At 47.1% G+C, this 17679-nt stretch overlaps 1 protein-coding gene across 3 annotated transcripts in view; it reads right to left on the bottom strand.

Moving 5' to 3' along the window:
• ACAP1 (ArfGAP with coiled-coil, ankyrin repeat and PH domains 1) overlaps positions 1–17679 on the bottom strand; it is a 51521-nt gene that overhangs the window by 23865 nt on the left and 9977 nt on the right. For all 3 annotated transcript variants that reach the window (XR_004537275.1, XR_004537276.1, XM_033925103.1), the window contains exons 2-5: positions 5513–5570; positions 5173–5292; positions 1664–1717; positions 1078–1136 (exon numbers count right to left, since the gene is read on the bottom strand). Coding sequence is in view for 1 of the 3 variants with exons in the window: in XM_033925103.1 (XP_033780994.1) it covers positions 1078–1136; positions 1664–1717; positions 5173–5292; positions 5513–5570 (291 nt within the window). In the remaining 2 variants the exon portion in view is untranslated. The remainder of the gene's footprint in view (positions 1–1077; positions 1137–1663; positions 1718–5172; positions 5293–5512; positions 5571–17679) is intronic.

The raw sequence follows: 17679 nt of genomic DNA, 5'->3' as shown, positions 1-17679 counted from the left end.
CCCTGCGAGTCACGTGAGAACTGGCGCAGGCCTTGAGGAAGCAGCGCTGACAGGATCGCTCCAGCCCTGCTGGCCGCGATGAGGCAGAAGGCAGGTCCAGGGGACTCCGCGGCTGATCTTCCAACGAGGCGGCATATTTACGATGTCTTTAGATAGGCCGCCCCCACCGCAGGGGATTGTAAAACCCACATGGGCCTACACATGGGGAAATACGGTACACATGAAAGCACTCAAGATCAGAAAGGCAGTAATAACCAAATAAATCAAACGAATCAAGTTGGTTTTCATTGAAGGGCAAGCTGTCCACTATCGCCTTGACACTCTACTGCAGATCTGCCTCCATCCAGTGGTAATAAAACCCAGTAACAGTCCCTGAATCTGGACCTGCTACCACCGCAACCGATGCCTAGGCCACTTGCACAGCCTTTGCCAGCTGCCCCCAGAGCAAGGGAGACCATCCACTAATCCCCAAGGAAAGGGCATTTCAAAGGAAGCCAGCTGTAGCTGCCCGCTGGTTTGGACTGCCTTCCAATGGAATTGTCACAAGCTTGTTGGACTGCAGGCGACTTCGCCAGAAGTAGGAAACGCCAAAGACTGGGGGGGTCACCAGATGTCCGGGATTTACCCAGACACGTCCTCTTTTTAGAGGACGCGTCCGGACGGCTTTTCCAAAACCCGGCACTTTGCCCAAGTTTTGAAAAGCTTCCACCTCGGGACTGCGTCAGGAGGGCATTGTGGTGCCGTTATGCACCATCACACCTGCCCATGTGCGGTTGGCCTCCCGACGCAGCTCCGAGCGAAAGAACAGGTTGAGGGGGAGGGACTGGGAGGGGGGCGCGGTTGGGGTGGAATGAGGCGGGCAGGGACTTTGGGTCCGGATTTTACAATAGTAAAATCTGGTCACCCTACCAAAGACCATAGCCCTGAGATTCACCGGATTAGGCAAATTTCTCCCCCAATGATGAAATAAGAAAGCCAGTTCCACAAAGGCAGGCGCACGTACCCAGATACCCCACCGACTGACAGTCTTCCCCGCACGCATGCATAAAGGGGTGCTCTAAGCCTGCAGATACTCACTCCTTGACAAAATTTTGAAGCTGTTGCTTGAAGGCCTGCTGGGTGGTGTCCAGTAGCTCCTGCAGAGAGTCAAAGGAGCAGAGATAGTCAGGACCGATCCCAAAGCCCCCCCCCCCCTGCCCACACTCCCTCTCCCACCCCGGGAATCAGGACCTGGCAGCCTCTTCCTGCTCCCTGAGGGAGGAGCAACCTCTGGGGCTCACTACAGAGACTCCTTCAACCTACCAAGGTCGCCCTCTTTGGAGGTCACTTTACAGACTCGGGGGGGGGGGGGAGGGGGGAACCAAAACTGCTGTCATTCCTTCTCAGTCTCCAGTACCCCATTATCAAGATAGGGCAGATCTAAACTAACCCCTCTCCCCCCCCCCAAAAAAAAAGAATGAGTTAGAGCACAACACTTCCCTCACCAAGAGGGGGGAACAATCAGTATTCTACTCCCCCAAAGCTCAGTGAAAATATGGGGGCATCCCCTCGTACCTCTGAAACCACCTCATTGAGGGTATAAGGATCAGTCCGCTCCCCCAGGAAAACTTATACCCCTCTGCCCTCCCCTGTAGGAGTTGGGAAGATGAGTGAGGTGACTTACCATATGGCTGTCAATCATCTTGTTCAGGCTCTCTGAGAATCGTACAAGGCACTCCTGAGGAAGGAGAGGGGTTAAGGGACGGGAGAGAGAAATGGGGTGAAGATACAGCAGTGACTAATGACTCCATAACTCCCCTAGACCCCCATCACCTTATAGCAGGGGGTTTCGACCCAGTTCACAGGATACACCCAACCAGTCAGGTTTTCAGGATACCACAATGAATATGCATGAGATAAATTTGCATAGAAGAAAGATAGTGCATGCAAAATCTCGTGCTTCACCCCCAATATTGAGCAAACTCCTTCATTGTGTCCAGGGAGGGTTATTCATGCAGAGTACCCCCCCCCCTCCCCTTATGGTTTATTAAAGTTATTTCCTATGAGAAAGGAGAGGAATTAGGAAGGAAGGAGGGGAGAAGAGCCTGGGAGGATGACAGAGAAGATGCAAACGGCAGAGCAGAGATGAAACAGGGAGGGAAGATCCAAAGAGGTAGGGGTGGGTTCTGGGGCCTGCTGGCTGCAAGGACAGAGTTTCAAAACAACTTCCTTTGTGGCCACGGCTGACGCCTAAACAAGTGTTTATCACAGCTAGGCAGGTTTCGTAGGAATACATGTGTGTATATAGAGAACAGCGTCAACCGAAGCCAACACAAAGTGGAACTTGGCACACACTACCTCAGTTGGGCCTAAGCACGGAATATGAAGGCAGTGCTTGCCACGCTCTGTCCAATTACACTTCCCGCTGTGCTGTCACAGAGACCACCCAGCCCCCAGCTTTACCATCAAAGCTTCCAACTAAGGATTCTCCAAATAGGATCACCACCATGCCTCTTGTGCCTAATTTCTACTTTCAAATAACTCTGGCGTATTCCTCCAACCTCTCCTCTCGTGTACGGTACGCAGAGTTAGGTCTTGATAGATCTCATCTCACCGTGACCATGGTAAAAACCAGAGTCAGTTTCATTTTGGTTGCCTTTCTTGGGTATATAATACAGGCAATCCCCGAGCTACAGACACCCAACTTAAATACGACTTGTACTTAAGAACATGGTTGCGGCTTCATTTGATTTCACTGAGCGGTGTTTCCACTGGCCTAGACTCCTCCACTTCTGCAGCAGATTCAGGAATGATGCATGGCCACATTAAGAACAGTGCGTGGTTGTGCCTGCTGTACCTTAGAGGGAACACTTGTAGGGACAGTTGTCCCTTTTGTCAGCTGGGAGCAGAGATAAGCAGCAAGAATCTTAAAATCTACAAGTCCTGACTTAAGAACAGCTTTAAAAACATAACTCTTTCTTAACCCGGGGACTGCCTGTATAGAAATAATCAAGCCACTGTGACATCGCTGCTGAGGTTGGCTCTTAGGCATTGGTGGAATGAGGCTTTATGACATCACAGTACCAACTCTGGAATGTTGCTACTCTTTGGGCCTCTGCCAGGCATTTGTGACCTGAGCTGGCCACCGTTGGAAACAGGATACTTGAGGGACCTTCAGTCTCTCTCAGTATGGCAACTCTTATGTTCTTATGTGAGTCAAGTACAGCCAGTCCCCGAGTTAGATGACCAACTTAAGTACAACTTGTACTTAAGAGCACAGTTGTGGCTTCATTTGATTTCACCGAGCAGTATTTCCAGTGGCATAGACTCCTCCACGTCTCCTGCAGCAGATTCAAGAATGATGCATGGCCACATAATTACACGATATCAGCACAATGAAAAATATATCAAAAGCATCAACTTATCTACGTTGAAAGGAAAGTCTTGTCCAAGAACGGACTTTCCTTTCAAAGCAGATAAGTTGATATCGTGTAATTATATATAGTGACCTAGAAAACTGAAGACAATTTTCTCCCGTTCAAAGAGGGGATACCATGTATATATGGTTTTACTAGTTTGGGGATGGCGATTTTCCACTTATAACTATTATTAAGAAAGCACAGTACATTATGATGTACGGGGCAGACTCATTTTAGATTATATTATTATTATTATTATTATTATTCTTTATTCTTATATACCGCCATACCCAGTGAGTTCTAGGCGGTTTACATCAATTAGCAAATGATCTGCATTGAATAGCAGATTTACAATAAAATTATAGGTAGGTTTACAAAATTAGAAGCAGATTTACAGCATTGAATAGCAGATTTACAACAAAATTAGAAGTAGGTTTACAAAATTAGAAGCAGATTTACAGCATAATTAGAATTATAGGGCTTGTTCCCATATGAGTCGTCAGCCCGGGGGATCTTATAGAATCTTTGGTTCCCCAGTACTGAGGTCTGTTCCCTCCAAATTTCTAAGTTAGATTTGCATTTCCATATTGCATGGTATAAACCTCTTTGTGGCGGGTTGTATATGGTGAGAGATTTATTACTCTCTCCATATCGATTGCCAAATTGTTGTTGATTTTTTTCCTACAAATTATTGGCAATCTTAGGTTTTTTGTTCTTTTGCTTCTTACGAACGGCATCCGGAAGTGAAGTCAGTGGGAGAGCTGCGAATATGGAGGGGGGGAGGTGTACTTTTATTCCATCTTCTTCCCTTATAGATATTCTCTGCGTTTCCCCTACACTAGGGGTGTCAAAGTCCCTACTTGAGGGCCACAATCCAATTGAGTTTTCAGGATTTCCCCAATGAATATGCATGAGATCTATTGGCATACAATGAAAGCAGTGCATGCAAATGGATCTCATGCATATTCATTGAGGAAATCCTGAAATCCCAACTGGATTGCGGCCCTGGAGGAGGGACTTTGACACCCCTGCCCTACACCTTTTTTGAATTCTATCACTGTTTTGGCCTCGATCCCCTTCTGCTTCTTTACAGTAGAGACATCAACGCCCTCTGTCATGTCGTATACTTCAATGCTTATAACATTTTAAAAATTAGGGGACAAAACAAAACATTTTTATACAATTGAATACAAATTATATACGTTCTAATACATAACTGGTACAGAAGGCGAGGGGGGTTGAACTACAATCTTTAAAGAAAGAGAAGAAACATTTAGGGAAGAACACATATGGTGGGAACACAAAAGGAAAAAAAAAAAAAAGGATATAAAGGCAGATATAATCATAGAAAAAAGAAGATAAATTTACGGCCTACTCGTAGGTCTAATTAAGATCTAGAGATTAAGGTATAGTCAGTAAGTGTCGTTGTGTTGAGGACATGTCCGGGGGTCCGGATGGCTTTTCAAAACCCGGCACTTTGTCCGAGTTTTGAAAGTCTCCTCATATCGCGTCGGGCACGGAGAATGCCACGCGATGACGTCACATGCGGACTTCCTCCCCGCCCGGACATGTCCGTCTGGTAACCCTACCCCCTTCTGCTCGTCTCCTTTTCTTCGACAGATCTGAGAAATACGTTCGGCATCTTGCTTGAAATACTTTTCCCTCTCTCGGCACCTAATTCCGCACCAGGTTCCCCAGTTTTAAACCGCTTCCCTAGCCTCGATGTTGGATGGAACCCCGTCCCCAACCCCACGAGAAAATTGTTCTCACTTACACTCATCATTCTGTCCCCCTTGGCATGCTGGGAGAGGTCTCGGATCCCACACACAAAGGATTTGCTGTTGGAACAGTACTGCCGGCCGGTCTCCAACATCCCGGTGCAGAGCTTAACAAGCTGCGAGGGAGAGTCAGTGACACGCACAGAGAAAGAGAGAGAGAGAGAGAGAGAGAGAGAAAGTGAACAGCCTGTGCACACACAGTCCATCTTTCCCGTCATCCCTCTTAAGCCATCTCCCCGCTCCCTTAGTTCACCAGGCCTCCCCCAAAACCCTTGCCATCAGTAAGGGGGAGCGGAGCTTAGTCCCCCATCCCCTTCCTTCCCTTCCTGTTCCCACCTTCTCCAGCCGCGTCTCCAGCTCCGACACATCACACTCCACATCTTCAATGACAGACCTGAGGGGAGAACAGAGGATAAAAGAGTTCACTTTACATACAGGAGTGTGGGACGTCCGCACTGCTACTGGTGACATGTCCATGCGATGCATGCGTTCTGCTGAAGCTGCGTGTCATGGCTTGACCACACCACACGTGCTGCACAATCTTCCTACCAATATGAGACACACCATGTACACGAGTCTTAGGACAGAGCGGGGCATTTTACATTCCAGACTCTGTGAGAGACCCCCGTAGGGCACCTATATGTTAGAAAGCAAGGCCTGCGTACCTTTATAAATTAAGCTTCTACAATAATCTTCGATCATTTTGCACAAATGTAGGGTTACCAGACATCTGGGTAAACCCAGACTTGTCCAGGTCTTGAAAGGTCCCGGGTTCGGGGCCGCGTCTGGTGGGCCTCCGAGCATGTGTGGATGAAGCACGATGATGCCACGCTCATAGAAACATAGAAGATGATGGCAGATAAGGGCCATAGCCCATCAAGTCTGCTCACTCTACTGACCCACTCCCAAGTCTACTATCCAAGGGATCCCACTCCTGGTGACAGGTTCCCTTGGCTTAACCCTCTAAGGGATCCCACATGGGCATCCCATTTACGTGACATCATCGCTTCACTTCCGCTCTTGCTCGGAGGCTCTCCAGACATGGCCCAAACTCAGGGAAGGGGCTGGGGGGAGGGAGGATGGAACAGGGCGTGGCTGGCAGCAGAATGAGGTGTGGCTGGGGGGCAGAACAGGGCGTGGCCACATGTCCCCTTTTTTTTGTTGTTCTTCAACCCTACACAAATGCTCTTGTAACAATTTATGGCCTAAATTTGGTACATGGTGCTGAAAAAAATCCACGTTCCATCCTATTCTATAATGGGCTCTCAAAGGGGGTGCCAGGTGTAATTCCCAGTGCCCGATTTGAATGCACGTCCTCGGTATTCTAGAACACTGCGTGTAGAGTTTGCTTTCACCTTCATCCTATGCCCCCCTTATTCTAGAATTTCCTTTCAGTCGAAAGAGACGTGGCTCATGCGCAGTTATGCCAGGCGGGTATTTAAATGTCTCTGTCTCACAAGTACAAAAACAAAAATAACAATTAATTCAAAAATCTAAGGAAAAAAATGTTTATTTGCCAAGTGGTGGAAGCACCCACTGGAAACCATTTAATCAAAGGTGGAGAAAAAGCCTCAACCATCAATACTAAGCAGACGGCAACCCAATGGGGTTTTTGAGCCGTTCTTATTCTGTATCACGGGCAAAAAACTCCACTGTTCTCAAAATGTCGTTTTCAAAAACAGGAAAACATCCCACCGCAGTGCACAGGGAAAAGAAACAGAACAAGAGACCAAAAAAAAATGTACTTCTCTTCACTGATGACCCTTAACTCCGTCCAATATCATGATGTTCCGGCTAATGCACCTACAGCAGTGAAGTGAAGATAAGTGACTTTATTTCCAACAAGGCCCTCGTTTCGACAACCAGTGGCTGCATCAGGGAAATCCCATAACAAACTCTCGTTCTTTCCAACTCCACATGGATCCCAAGGAGGACAGCGAGTTTCTGGATAAACTTGGGATAGGCTAGGTCCTCCGGTGCTTGTGCCGGGGGCTTCGCTGTCGTCTGTGTTTGAGATGGCGCAGGGGATCGGTCCGAGTTGTAGGCGCTCAAGAAGCTGTCATCAGATTCGTCCCCCGTGTCGATGTCAGCGGCTCTGTTAACTTGTAGAGCTTGGGCGCTGCTCATCTGGGTGCTGGGCTGCTGCAGTGTCTGGGGGGTCCCCTGCTGAGCAAGAAGCTGGGTCAGAAGCTGGACCAGTTGTTGATGGTCAACCCCCTGGCCGGTCGTCTGACGCTCGACCCCCTGGCCGGTCGTCTGACGCTCCAGGTGGGGCATTCCCTCCGTGCAGTCCTTGCGTTGCTTGGTCAGTGGTGAGGATGCAGAAGGGCTGGAGGGAGATGATGTGCTGTATGGTCGCCTGCTGCCTCTCCCTCTGGATCTGTGTCCTGCAGGAGAGTGGTGATTGCGCCTTCTGTCACCCCTGCTACGGCTGCGCTGGTGGTGGTGGCGGCGGAAAGGCTCCCCCCGGGGAGATCGGGAAGCATCCCGATGCCGAGTGTGCTGGTGGGGGGAGTGCCGATTCCTCTCCCTGCAGCGTGCTTCGTTGTGCCCCGTTCTCAGGCTGCTTGTAGCTGAGCCGGCATCCTGAGTTGATCGGGGAGGCGTGCCCCTGCAGTCTCCCTGCCTGCTGATGTCAGGAGGGGTTCCCCGACGAGTTCTCTCTTCAAGGAGGCGGGTCTGGCTGCTGGTTGGCTGGTTGTGCAGGAGGGGCGGACCTGGGCGGCGATCTCCTATATGTGGCTGACTCATCCTGCTGTCCACGGAGAACCTACGTTACAGGTAAGTAACTACACTTTATTTCCAACAAGGCCCTCGTTTCGACAACCAGTGGCTGCATCAGGGAAACCCCATAACAAACTCTCGTTCTTTCCAACTCCGTCCACCTACTGGCATCAAAATGGCTCCTGGATTTGAAACTCCGCGTTTCCGTGGCGTCATTTCCGCCGGAAATCATTCAAAACACGAAAACAAAAATAAAAACATGATTTCCGGCGGAAATGACGTCACGGAAACGCGGAGTTTCGAATCCAGGAGCCATGTTGGTGCCAGTAGGTGGACGGAGTTGGAAAGGCCCATGGTGCATAGTACACGGTCCAGCATTGAACTTTCCGGGCAGCATCTACAAGAGATTCCTTGACAGATCCCTGGCGTTCCAGGCAGGCAAATGGAACAAATGTCTATCCACTCTCATCTCTAATTCTCCCTCTTACCAAACTTTCAGGAAATCAATCAAAACTTATCTCTTTGACAAATATCTCTGACTCCTGCCATCCTTGTATCTCTACCTTTATCTACGCCTTGTACCTCCCACCTACCTACACCTCCTACCTACCTGCACCTCCTACCTACCTACACCTCCTACCTACCTGCACCTCCCACCTACCTACACCTCCTACCTACCTACACCTCCTACCTACCTACACCTCCTACCTACCTACACCTCCTACCTACCTGCACCTCCTACCTACCTACACCTCCTACCTACCTGCACCTCCTACCTACCTACACCTCCTACCTACCTGCACCTCCCACCTACCTACACCTCCTACCTACCTACACCTCCTACCTACCTGCACCTCCTACCTACCTACACCTCCTACCTACCTGCACCTCCTACCTACCTGCACCTCCTACCTACCTACACCTCCTACCTACCTACACCTCCTACCTACCTGCACCTCCTACCTACCTGCACCTCCTACCTACCTGCACCCGACTTCCTAAGCTACGCTGATTGACTTGTTTATCCTCGCTATCTCCTTCTTGCCTGCTCCCAACTTGCTAAGTTATATTGATTGATTGACTTATTTGTAACTTCCCTGTCGATGTACAGTCTCTTGTCATGTAAACCGCTCTGAACTATTCTGGTACTGTGGTATACAAAAATAAAGTTATTATTATTATTATTACTCATTTGAGCTTTGGTGCTGGAGAAGGATTTTAGGGGCGCCATGGACCGCCAGAAGACTAACAAATTGATTCTGGAAGAGATCAAACCGGCTAAGATGATAAAGTTACGACTGTCTTATTTTGGTCACACCATCAGAAGAGAGAGATCACTGGAGAAGATTATCATTTTTGGGAAGATCGAAGGAACCGGGTGAAAAGGACGACCTGCAATGAGATGGCTTGGCACACTGAAAATAACCATGGGAATGACGCTGGAGGACCTTACCGGACTGGCCCAAAACCAATTTCTTTTTAGATCTGTAATTCATCAAGCCGCTAGAACTCGAACACGAGTCAATGGCACCGAACTAATGCCAGCAGCGGTCACCAAAACACTGAGGGCTGCCAGCCCACAGCGCTGTACATTAAACATGTAAGAGACAGTCCCTGCCCGAAAGAGCTTACATTCTAATTATGGCAGACACACTTGGCAAAAATGGTGAATAAATACATGCAGTTCCTGTAGAAAACTACAAAGGGATGGAGAGGTAGAGAAAGTCAGGGACTACAGAGGGAATGATAGACAAATATGCCGCTTTACAAGTCGGTGGAGTTAGGACTAGTGGTTAGGACCTCTGAATAGCCTTACAGACCACCTCTGCACTATGCAGACAGTGCCGGGGGGGGGGGGGGAGGTGGAGAGTGTGGCAGAGCCTGGAAGGTTATAGAACTTATCCAGACCATGGCAATAGTCAGTCAGCTATCTGGATAACTTAGGACAGACAGAAGGCTGCCCTAAAGTTATCTGGACTTTTTTTTTAACCACCACAGCTGGCATTTAAAAATAAAGCTGCCCATGAGGCTGACTATTGATATGAATGTTTTCATAATGAATAATTAGGGGATGTTTTGGAGAAAAAAAGGACATCAAGAACAGAGATGCAATTGTGAAGATTAAAACAGAGACAAAGAGGAAGAGAAAGAAAACGTGTCAAATAAGGAACTGGAAAGAGAAAGAGAGGGGGGGTGGGGAGAGAAATACTATTGATTCTCTTGGAATAAAGTGTTGAAGAACCTACAGGTGGATAGGGTTACCAGAAGTCAGGGAAAACTCGGTCATGCCCTCTTTTTGGAGGACTGTCCGGGTGACAAGACAGATTAAAAAAAACAAAAAAACAGCCGTTTGGATTTTCGAAGAGCGCCAAGTTCAGGACCATGTCTAGAATGCCTCCGAGCATGCACGGATGTGATGCGATGATGTCCCATGCATGTGACATCATCACATCCGGGCATGCTCGGAGGTCCTCCCGATGTGGCTCCAAGCTCGAGGAGAGGAGGTTTACGTGAAGGCAGGGCCGGGCTGGACACGGGCAGAATGGGGCAGGGCCACAGGTCCCATTTTTGGCTCCACAAAATCCGGTAACCCTACAGGTGGATAGAAGATACCACTGCAGATGGAGAAGAAACAAGGTAGATGATGGCAGATAAAGACCTGCGTGCTCCATCCATTCTGCCCAACAAGATCAACTCATGGCATGTGATATAACATGCTTATTACATTACATTACATTAGGGACTTCTATTCCGCCTATACCTTGCAGTTCAAAAGAGCTAACTGGACATTTCCAGTGAAGTTACAACAGTTTTGGGGTTTTGTTTTTTTTTGGTTACAAGGGAGGAGAGGTACCTGGATTAATTCCGGAAGAACTTGCAAATTGGTTATTAAATTGACTGTACGTTACTGTGTGATATAACAAATAGATTACAGTTAGAGTACAAATAAGATTACGTTACATTTCAGGGATCTGAATACTTGGTTGGCGTTTTGGGGAGGAAGAGATTATTTAAGTGGAGGTTTTGGGGGAGAATTTATCTAGGAGGAGTGGGAAGGGTTGGGTTAAGATATCTGGATATCTGCTTATGCATATTTGATCATGATCTGTCCTCTCCATTTTGGGGGCCCAGACTGTAAAAGCCTGGCCCAGCACTGGCCTTATTCCCCCCACTACTGGAATGGTCATCAATGTCCACTCCCATCCATCCAGATCTGTTTAGCCATAATTCGACGTGGTCTTGTTTCCTAATTACTGGAGCTACCCTCTAGGCCCCCCCTTTGCTCCCGAGTCTTCATTGGCTCCCGGTTTATCTTAGAATTCAATTCAAATGTGCTTGCATCTCTTTCATAATTTTATTAATATAAGCCCTAGTTGTAGGCAGCCGCGCGTCCGTCCCCCCACTCGCCGTTGACCCTCCATCCTTACCAACCGATCCCCGCCAACCGCAACTGTCGGGCCAGCAGCCTTCTCGCTGGGGGCCTTCTGTGTACTGACGATGTCAAGAAATCCATGAAGACTAACTTACACCGTATGAAACATTTCAATCCTCTGAAGCAACCCCGCTCTACTCTGTAACACCTCTGGACAGGTCCAGAAATCCTCTTCTGTAATCCGCCTTGAACCGCAAGGTAATGACGGAATAAAAGTCACTAATGTAATGCAATATGGTATTTTTATTCCCCTCGCTCCCTTATTATGGAACGTCTACAGCTTCTCCTATGCAAGAGGCAACCAACAATTCAAACTCTTCCTTCCTTCCAGAAAAGGAATTAAAGGAGTTAAGATCTTCAGTCAATCTTTGGCTTTTAAACTTTCGCAACTATGGAATGAACTCACCTTAACTCTGAAGAGCCCCAGTCCTTTGCAATCTTTTTGTAAATGTTCGAAAAACCTTTCTATTTGCTAAACATTTTGAAAATTAATCTCTTTTGAAACCTCTGTTTTTACTTTTTTCAGTTATTTAACTGTTGTAAACCGAGTCGAGCTTCCTTAGGTTGATGACCCGGTATATCAAGTTAAGCTTTAGTTTAAAGTCTGGTTTACCGGTATATCAAGTTAAGCTTTAGTTTAAAGTCTGGTTTACCGGTATATCAAGTTAAGCTTTAGTTTAAGTCTGGTTTTCTTCCATTCTCTTTCCATATAGGAACCTCCTCTGATGCCATACAACCATCGCACACTTTAAAGGTACGGTCAAGTAGGTATGATTTAAACCACTGCAAAACAGTACCCCTCATTCCTAAATTTTCCAGTTTTCTCAATAACATATGACATCAATTTTGAAGAAATTACACCGGTTGCCAGTTTTATTTCAAGTACAACCCAAGGTTATTTCTATGATCCATCAAACTGTTTATCATCAAACACCGTGGTATTTTCAACACGTCATTGCAAACTATAAACCAAGCAGATATTTACAGTCTGAAAATAAAAATCTATTAACCTTAAGGAAGCAAGGTTACTGTGCAGACACCTAAGGTTACAAGACGTCCGGATTTCCCCTAGGAATAAGCAGTGGATTTCCCCATACCATCTCAATAATGGCCTAAGGACTTCTCCTTTGGGAAACTATTCAAGTCTTTTTTTAAACCCTGCTAAGCTAACTGATTTCACCACAATGAACAGGGGAGATAAATGAGGAGAGATATTGGGGGGGGGGGCTGCAGAGTGAATGCAGTAAGAGGAGTTTGAATTGCATATGGATAGGGAGCCAACGAAGTGACCTGAGGAGAGAGGTCATGTGAGTACGGTGGCTCTTATGGAGTATAAGTCGTGCAGTAGAATTTTGATCGGATTGAAGGGGAGAGAGATGACGGAGCCACAGACATCATGCCTCAAGACAAGAGGAAGACCTGAGAGAAGCTTTTCCTATCCAAATACTAGTCAACCTTGAAAAGAACTTGGCTCTGGTTTTTGGTATATATTGCATTTTTGTTTGTTTCAAATATTTATTGAATTATAAATGTTACAATATAAAAGCTGCAGAAAGATAAAAACGACAATAAACATATACATGCTTATACCGATATATAATAAAGTATCAAAAGGTTGACTTCCATTTTCTGATTTTTTTTAAAAGACTAATTTAAAGAACTATATTTTTTGTATGGCAAAACCCAATTATCTTTCCAGATATTGATAACAAGTTTTAAAGCTATAGAAAGAAGTCAAAGATGGTTTTGTCAGCCGAAAGCCTGAAGTCATAATGCCGTTGTACAGGGCCATGGTGAGGCCTCATCTGGAGTACTGTGTGCAATTCTGGAGGCCACATTACAATAAAGATGTGCGCAGAATTGAATCGGTTCAGCGGACGGCCACCAGGATGATCTCGGGGCTCAAGGGTCTCTCGTACGAAGAGAGACTGAACAAATTGCAGCTCTACACTCTCGAGGAACGTAGGGAGAGGGGAGACATGATCGAAACATTTAAGTACCTCACGGGACGTGTCGAAGTGGAAGATGATATTTTCTTTCTCAAGGGACCCTTGGCCACTCAAACTCAGGGGCGGAAAATTTCATGGCGACACCAGAAAGTATTTCTTCACAGAGAGAGTGGTTGATCATTGGAACAAGCTTCCAGTGCAGGTGATCGAGGCAGACAGCGTGCCAGACTTTAAGAATAAATGGGATACCCATGTGGGATCCCTACGAGGGTCAAGATAAGGAAATTGGGTCATTAGGGCATAGACAGGGGGTGGGTAAGCAGAGTGGGCAGACTTCATGGGCTGTAGCCCTTTTCTGCCGTCATCTTCTATGTTTCTATGTTTCTATGGTTTTGTCTTCTTCTGAGAGATGTGAAGTCAGAGCCGATGACTTATAGATTATGGGGCTCATAATCGAAACAGAAATCGGTCTAAAAACCCACCCAAGTCAGCACTCGGACAATCGAGAAGACAGGTCGTCCAAGGCCGATAACTGAAATGGGGTTTTAGGCGTATCCAAAGGCTTTTTAGGCCTCTGAATCATGCCCAGAGCAGGAAGGGGCATTTTTGAGGGACTGGTTAGGGCGGTGTGTGGGCCAAACTAGACTTCGGGCTCCTTTTACAAAGCCGCGCTAGGGGTTTTAACGCACGCACCCGATTGGCGCCCGCTAGCCGGAAATCTACCGCCTGCTCCTAGCGCGACTTTGTAAAAGGAGCCCTTAGTCCTACTGCAGGGATAATCAAAAGGGTTACGAGGCCTGGACAGAACTTATACGTTGTGATTTAGACAATCTAAAAACAGGTCTAAGTGCTCAGAAGGTATCCAAAGTGATCAGATAACCAAAGTACAGACCCCCCCCAGTGATTAGTGACCCCCCCATACACACCGCCATAAAAATTGGAATAAAAATGTAGATACCTGCCTCCAGAATATAAGCCTAGTAGAGCTACACAGAAGTGGCTTAAGTAGTCGGGGGGGCGGGGGGGGGGGGAGGCTAGTGAATCATACAGGCCCAGTGAAGGATCCAGGCCCATAAGCCACTCTAACCATTGAATTCATGATGGAAAATGTGAGTCTACCAAAAAAGCAAACAAACCCTACTCTACTGCCATATAGGGGCACCTGCAGCTACAAGGGCTATTGGGGCTGTAGACAGGTTGGAATAGTAGGTCTTTGGGGTGTTTTGTGGGGCTCACCATGGCCTGTGAGGGAGTTGTGGTGAGATATTTATGTGGCACCCTTTTTGTGAAGTTCACAGCAGTGCCCCACTACTCCGTTGCCATGTCTGGGTGGCCAGTCCATCGCAATGCTGGCCCCTCCCCCGTCCACGTGCTAGGCGTTCGGGACTTGAACGATTTTTTGGTTGAGAATGTAGTATAAACACAGACGGACGTACTAGCCGTCTGGACGATCAAACGGCTGGACGTAGAAGTAGACGATTTTCGGGGGGGAAAAAATTTGAGAAGTATTTTTCAAGAATGGACTTTGGACGCTGCCGTCTTTGGGCGACTAGCATCCTAGGCCCAAAATGGACTTAGATGTTTGCTTTGATTATGCCCCTCTATGGATCTAGGGGCGAGTCTTCAAATTTAAGAATGGCTTGCATTGTAGACCACATGTCACTCCTCCCCAAAATTTGAAGATTGCCACAGTAATAAACTTGATGCATAAAAGTACCAATTTCCTTGTGACGTGACCAACGCAAGTCAGAATTTGCGGAGTGGCATAATTTGGCTGTCCTCGGTGTCCACAATGTGTGGAACTGGAGAAAAAAAAAATAACAATTGTGACCACAATATGATCTGTTATGATGTTTCTTCTTTTCGCCTACCACGATTCGTTATGTTTTTCTACCATTCTCAAACTGTTCTGAAACAGCCAAGAATAAGAATTGTCCAAATGTTGGTGGTACGACATTAGCCACACATTGTGTCTTCAAGGGCCTTCAAGGGCGTTTGAAACCTTGCATGACATAGCGCCCGGGCTGCTTGTCGACTAATCTTCCTCCGTACCTACCGAATAGGTTGCTCCGCTCCCAGGGAGGAAATACACCTCAAAACGCCCCCCTGGCTGTGCTCTTCAACTGCAAACTGCCAAACGACGTTCCTACTCCCACTTCGTACCGAGCCACTGGAAACAACTGCCCCCCCCCCCCCGCAGATCAGATCCCTTAAAGGACTCCTCAATTTTAGAAAAGCAACAAAGACATACCTCTTCACCTAACTCCCCTGCCTAAGGCCGATAGATCACAAAGAATTAATGTATATTGGCACCAGATCCTCAGTATGTGGCAGGTTAGGATAAAAACTTATATTGATAAATCTTGCACGGAAACTATGACAAATTGTAAACCTGTGAAGTGTATATTATGTATGTTAACTTGTAAACTGTTCTGAGCTCTTTGGGGAGATCTGGAAAGGCAACAAATGAATAAATAGAAGGACAGGCCGTCATGTTGCTTTAAAAATGACCTTTTTCTCGCACTCTCCCATGAAGCATACACCTAAGCTGCTTGATTTAAAGTCTTAAGGCCAAAGGCTGAGCCGCAAGCCCGCTTGTTCTCAGCACAGGTTTCCATGGGCGACCCAGTCCCACACGAGGCTGTGGGCCACCTGCATGCACAACAGTCTAGAGCCAGCATGATAAGGACATCAAAAAAAGAGTCTGTCAGCTTGACTTTTGTGGTGGGTGGCTCACTTCCTGCCTGTGCTAATCGCTCCATCGGGCCTACACCACTTCCTGGCAAAAATCCTACGGTTGCCTGGAAACAGCAGCAGGTTGCCATGGTGACCGGGCAGGCCAAAGGAGCCTACGCTCAATTGCACATATGTTCAGGTAACAAACCCACACAGTCAGTCGTCAAGCTATCTTTTCGTAAGATTGCATTGATGCAGGCCTACGAACCTGGCATTTGCCGTGCTCTCCAGCCAGAGGCAAAATATTGGAAGGGAAGCCCGAAAGCAGGTTGAAAGCTGCATCTTTCTAAGCTTCAAGGTCCCTTGTAGCATCCCCCTCCCTTCATGCAGACCCTGTATCCTGCTCACTGGGGTAATTAGCGGACTTGGTGGTTTATGTGTTTTTCAGACCAAGTTACGCATTTCTAGCTTTCCCAAAGCCCCTCTCCCCCCCGACACCTCGTCCTTTCATTATTCTGCTGCACTGCAGGGACTTGCTGTTCCGAAGGTGCAAGAGATGCACAAAGGTGCAAGAGATACAAGTTAGAGAATGACACAGTGACAAAATTCATCACCGTTCCCATCCCCGTGGATAACCACGGGAAACCATCTTCATGTCATTCTTTAAGGAAAGCGGGAAGAATCAGAGTATGAATGGCCACAACCACTGACCCGCAAGCTTTGCTTTGAAGAATGCTGAGATTGAGCAGCAACATTCCAGAGCAGATATTGTGATGTCATAATGCCTCATTCCACCAGTGCCTAAGAGCCAATCACATCAGTGATGTCACAATGGCTTCATTATCCTTGGCTTCCATAAGAATCAGAGTATGAATGGCCACAACCTCTGACCCACAAGCTTTGCTTTGAAGAATGCTGGTGTAGAAGGACTGAGGTTGAGATAGACACTGAAGAATGACAGTCTCTGGTATCCAGAGCAGATATTGTGATGTCATAATGCCTCATTCCACCAGTGCCTAAGAACCAATCACATCAATGATGTCACAATGGCTTCATTATCCTTGGCTCACATAAGAATCAGAGTATGAATGGCCACAACCACTGACCCGCAAGCTTTGCTTTGAAGAATGCAGGCCCTCTTGAATTCAGACACAGCCTCTGTCTCCACCACCTCTTCCGGGAGACAGTTCCACGCATCCACCACCCTTCCCATGAAAAAGTATTTCCTCAGATTACTCCGGAGCCTATCACCTCTTAACTTCATCCTATGCCCTCTCATTACAGAGTTTCCTTTCAAACGAAAGAGACTCGACTCATGCGTATTTACATTACGTAGGTATTTAAACATCTCTATCATATCTCCCCTCTCCCGCCTTTTCTCCAAAGTATACAGATTGAGATCTTTAAGTCTGTCCCCATATTCCTTATGACGAAGACCACATACCATTTTAGTAGTCTTCCTCTGGACCGACTCCATCCTTTTTACATCTTTTTGAAGGTACGGCCTCCAGAATTGTACACAATATTCTAAATGAGGTCTTATACAGAATACCTCCTTTTTCCTACTGGCCATACCTCTCCCTATGCAACCTAGCATCCTTCTAGCTTTCGCCGTCATCTTTTCGACCTGTTTGGCCACCTTAAGACCATCACATACAATCACACCCAAGTCCCGCTCTTCCGTCGTGCACATAAGTTCTTCACCCCCTAAACTGTACCGT

Source organism: Geotrypetes seraphini, chromosome 16 (genome assembly GCF_902459505.1).
Source record: "Geotrypetes seraphini chromosome 16, aGeoSer1.1, whole genome shotgun sequence".
NCBI lineage: Eukaryota > Metazoa > Chordata > Amphibia > Gymnophiona > Dermophiidae > Geotrypetes > Geotrypetes seraphini.
Note: the sequence above shows the minus strand (reverse complement) of the source record. Positions and strands in the feature narration are given on the sequence as shown.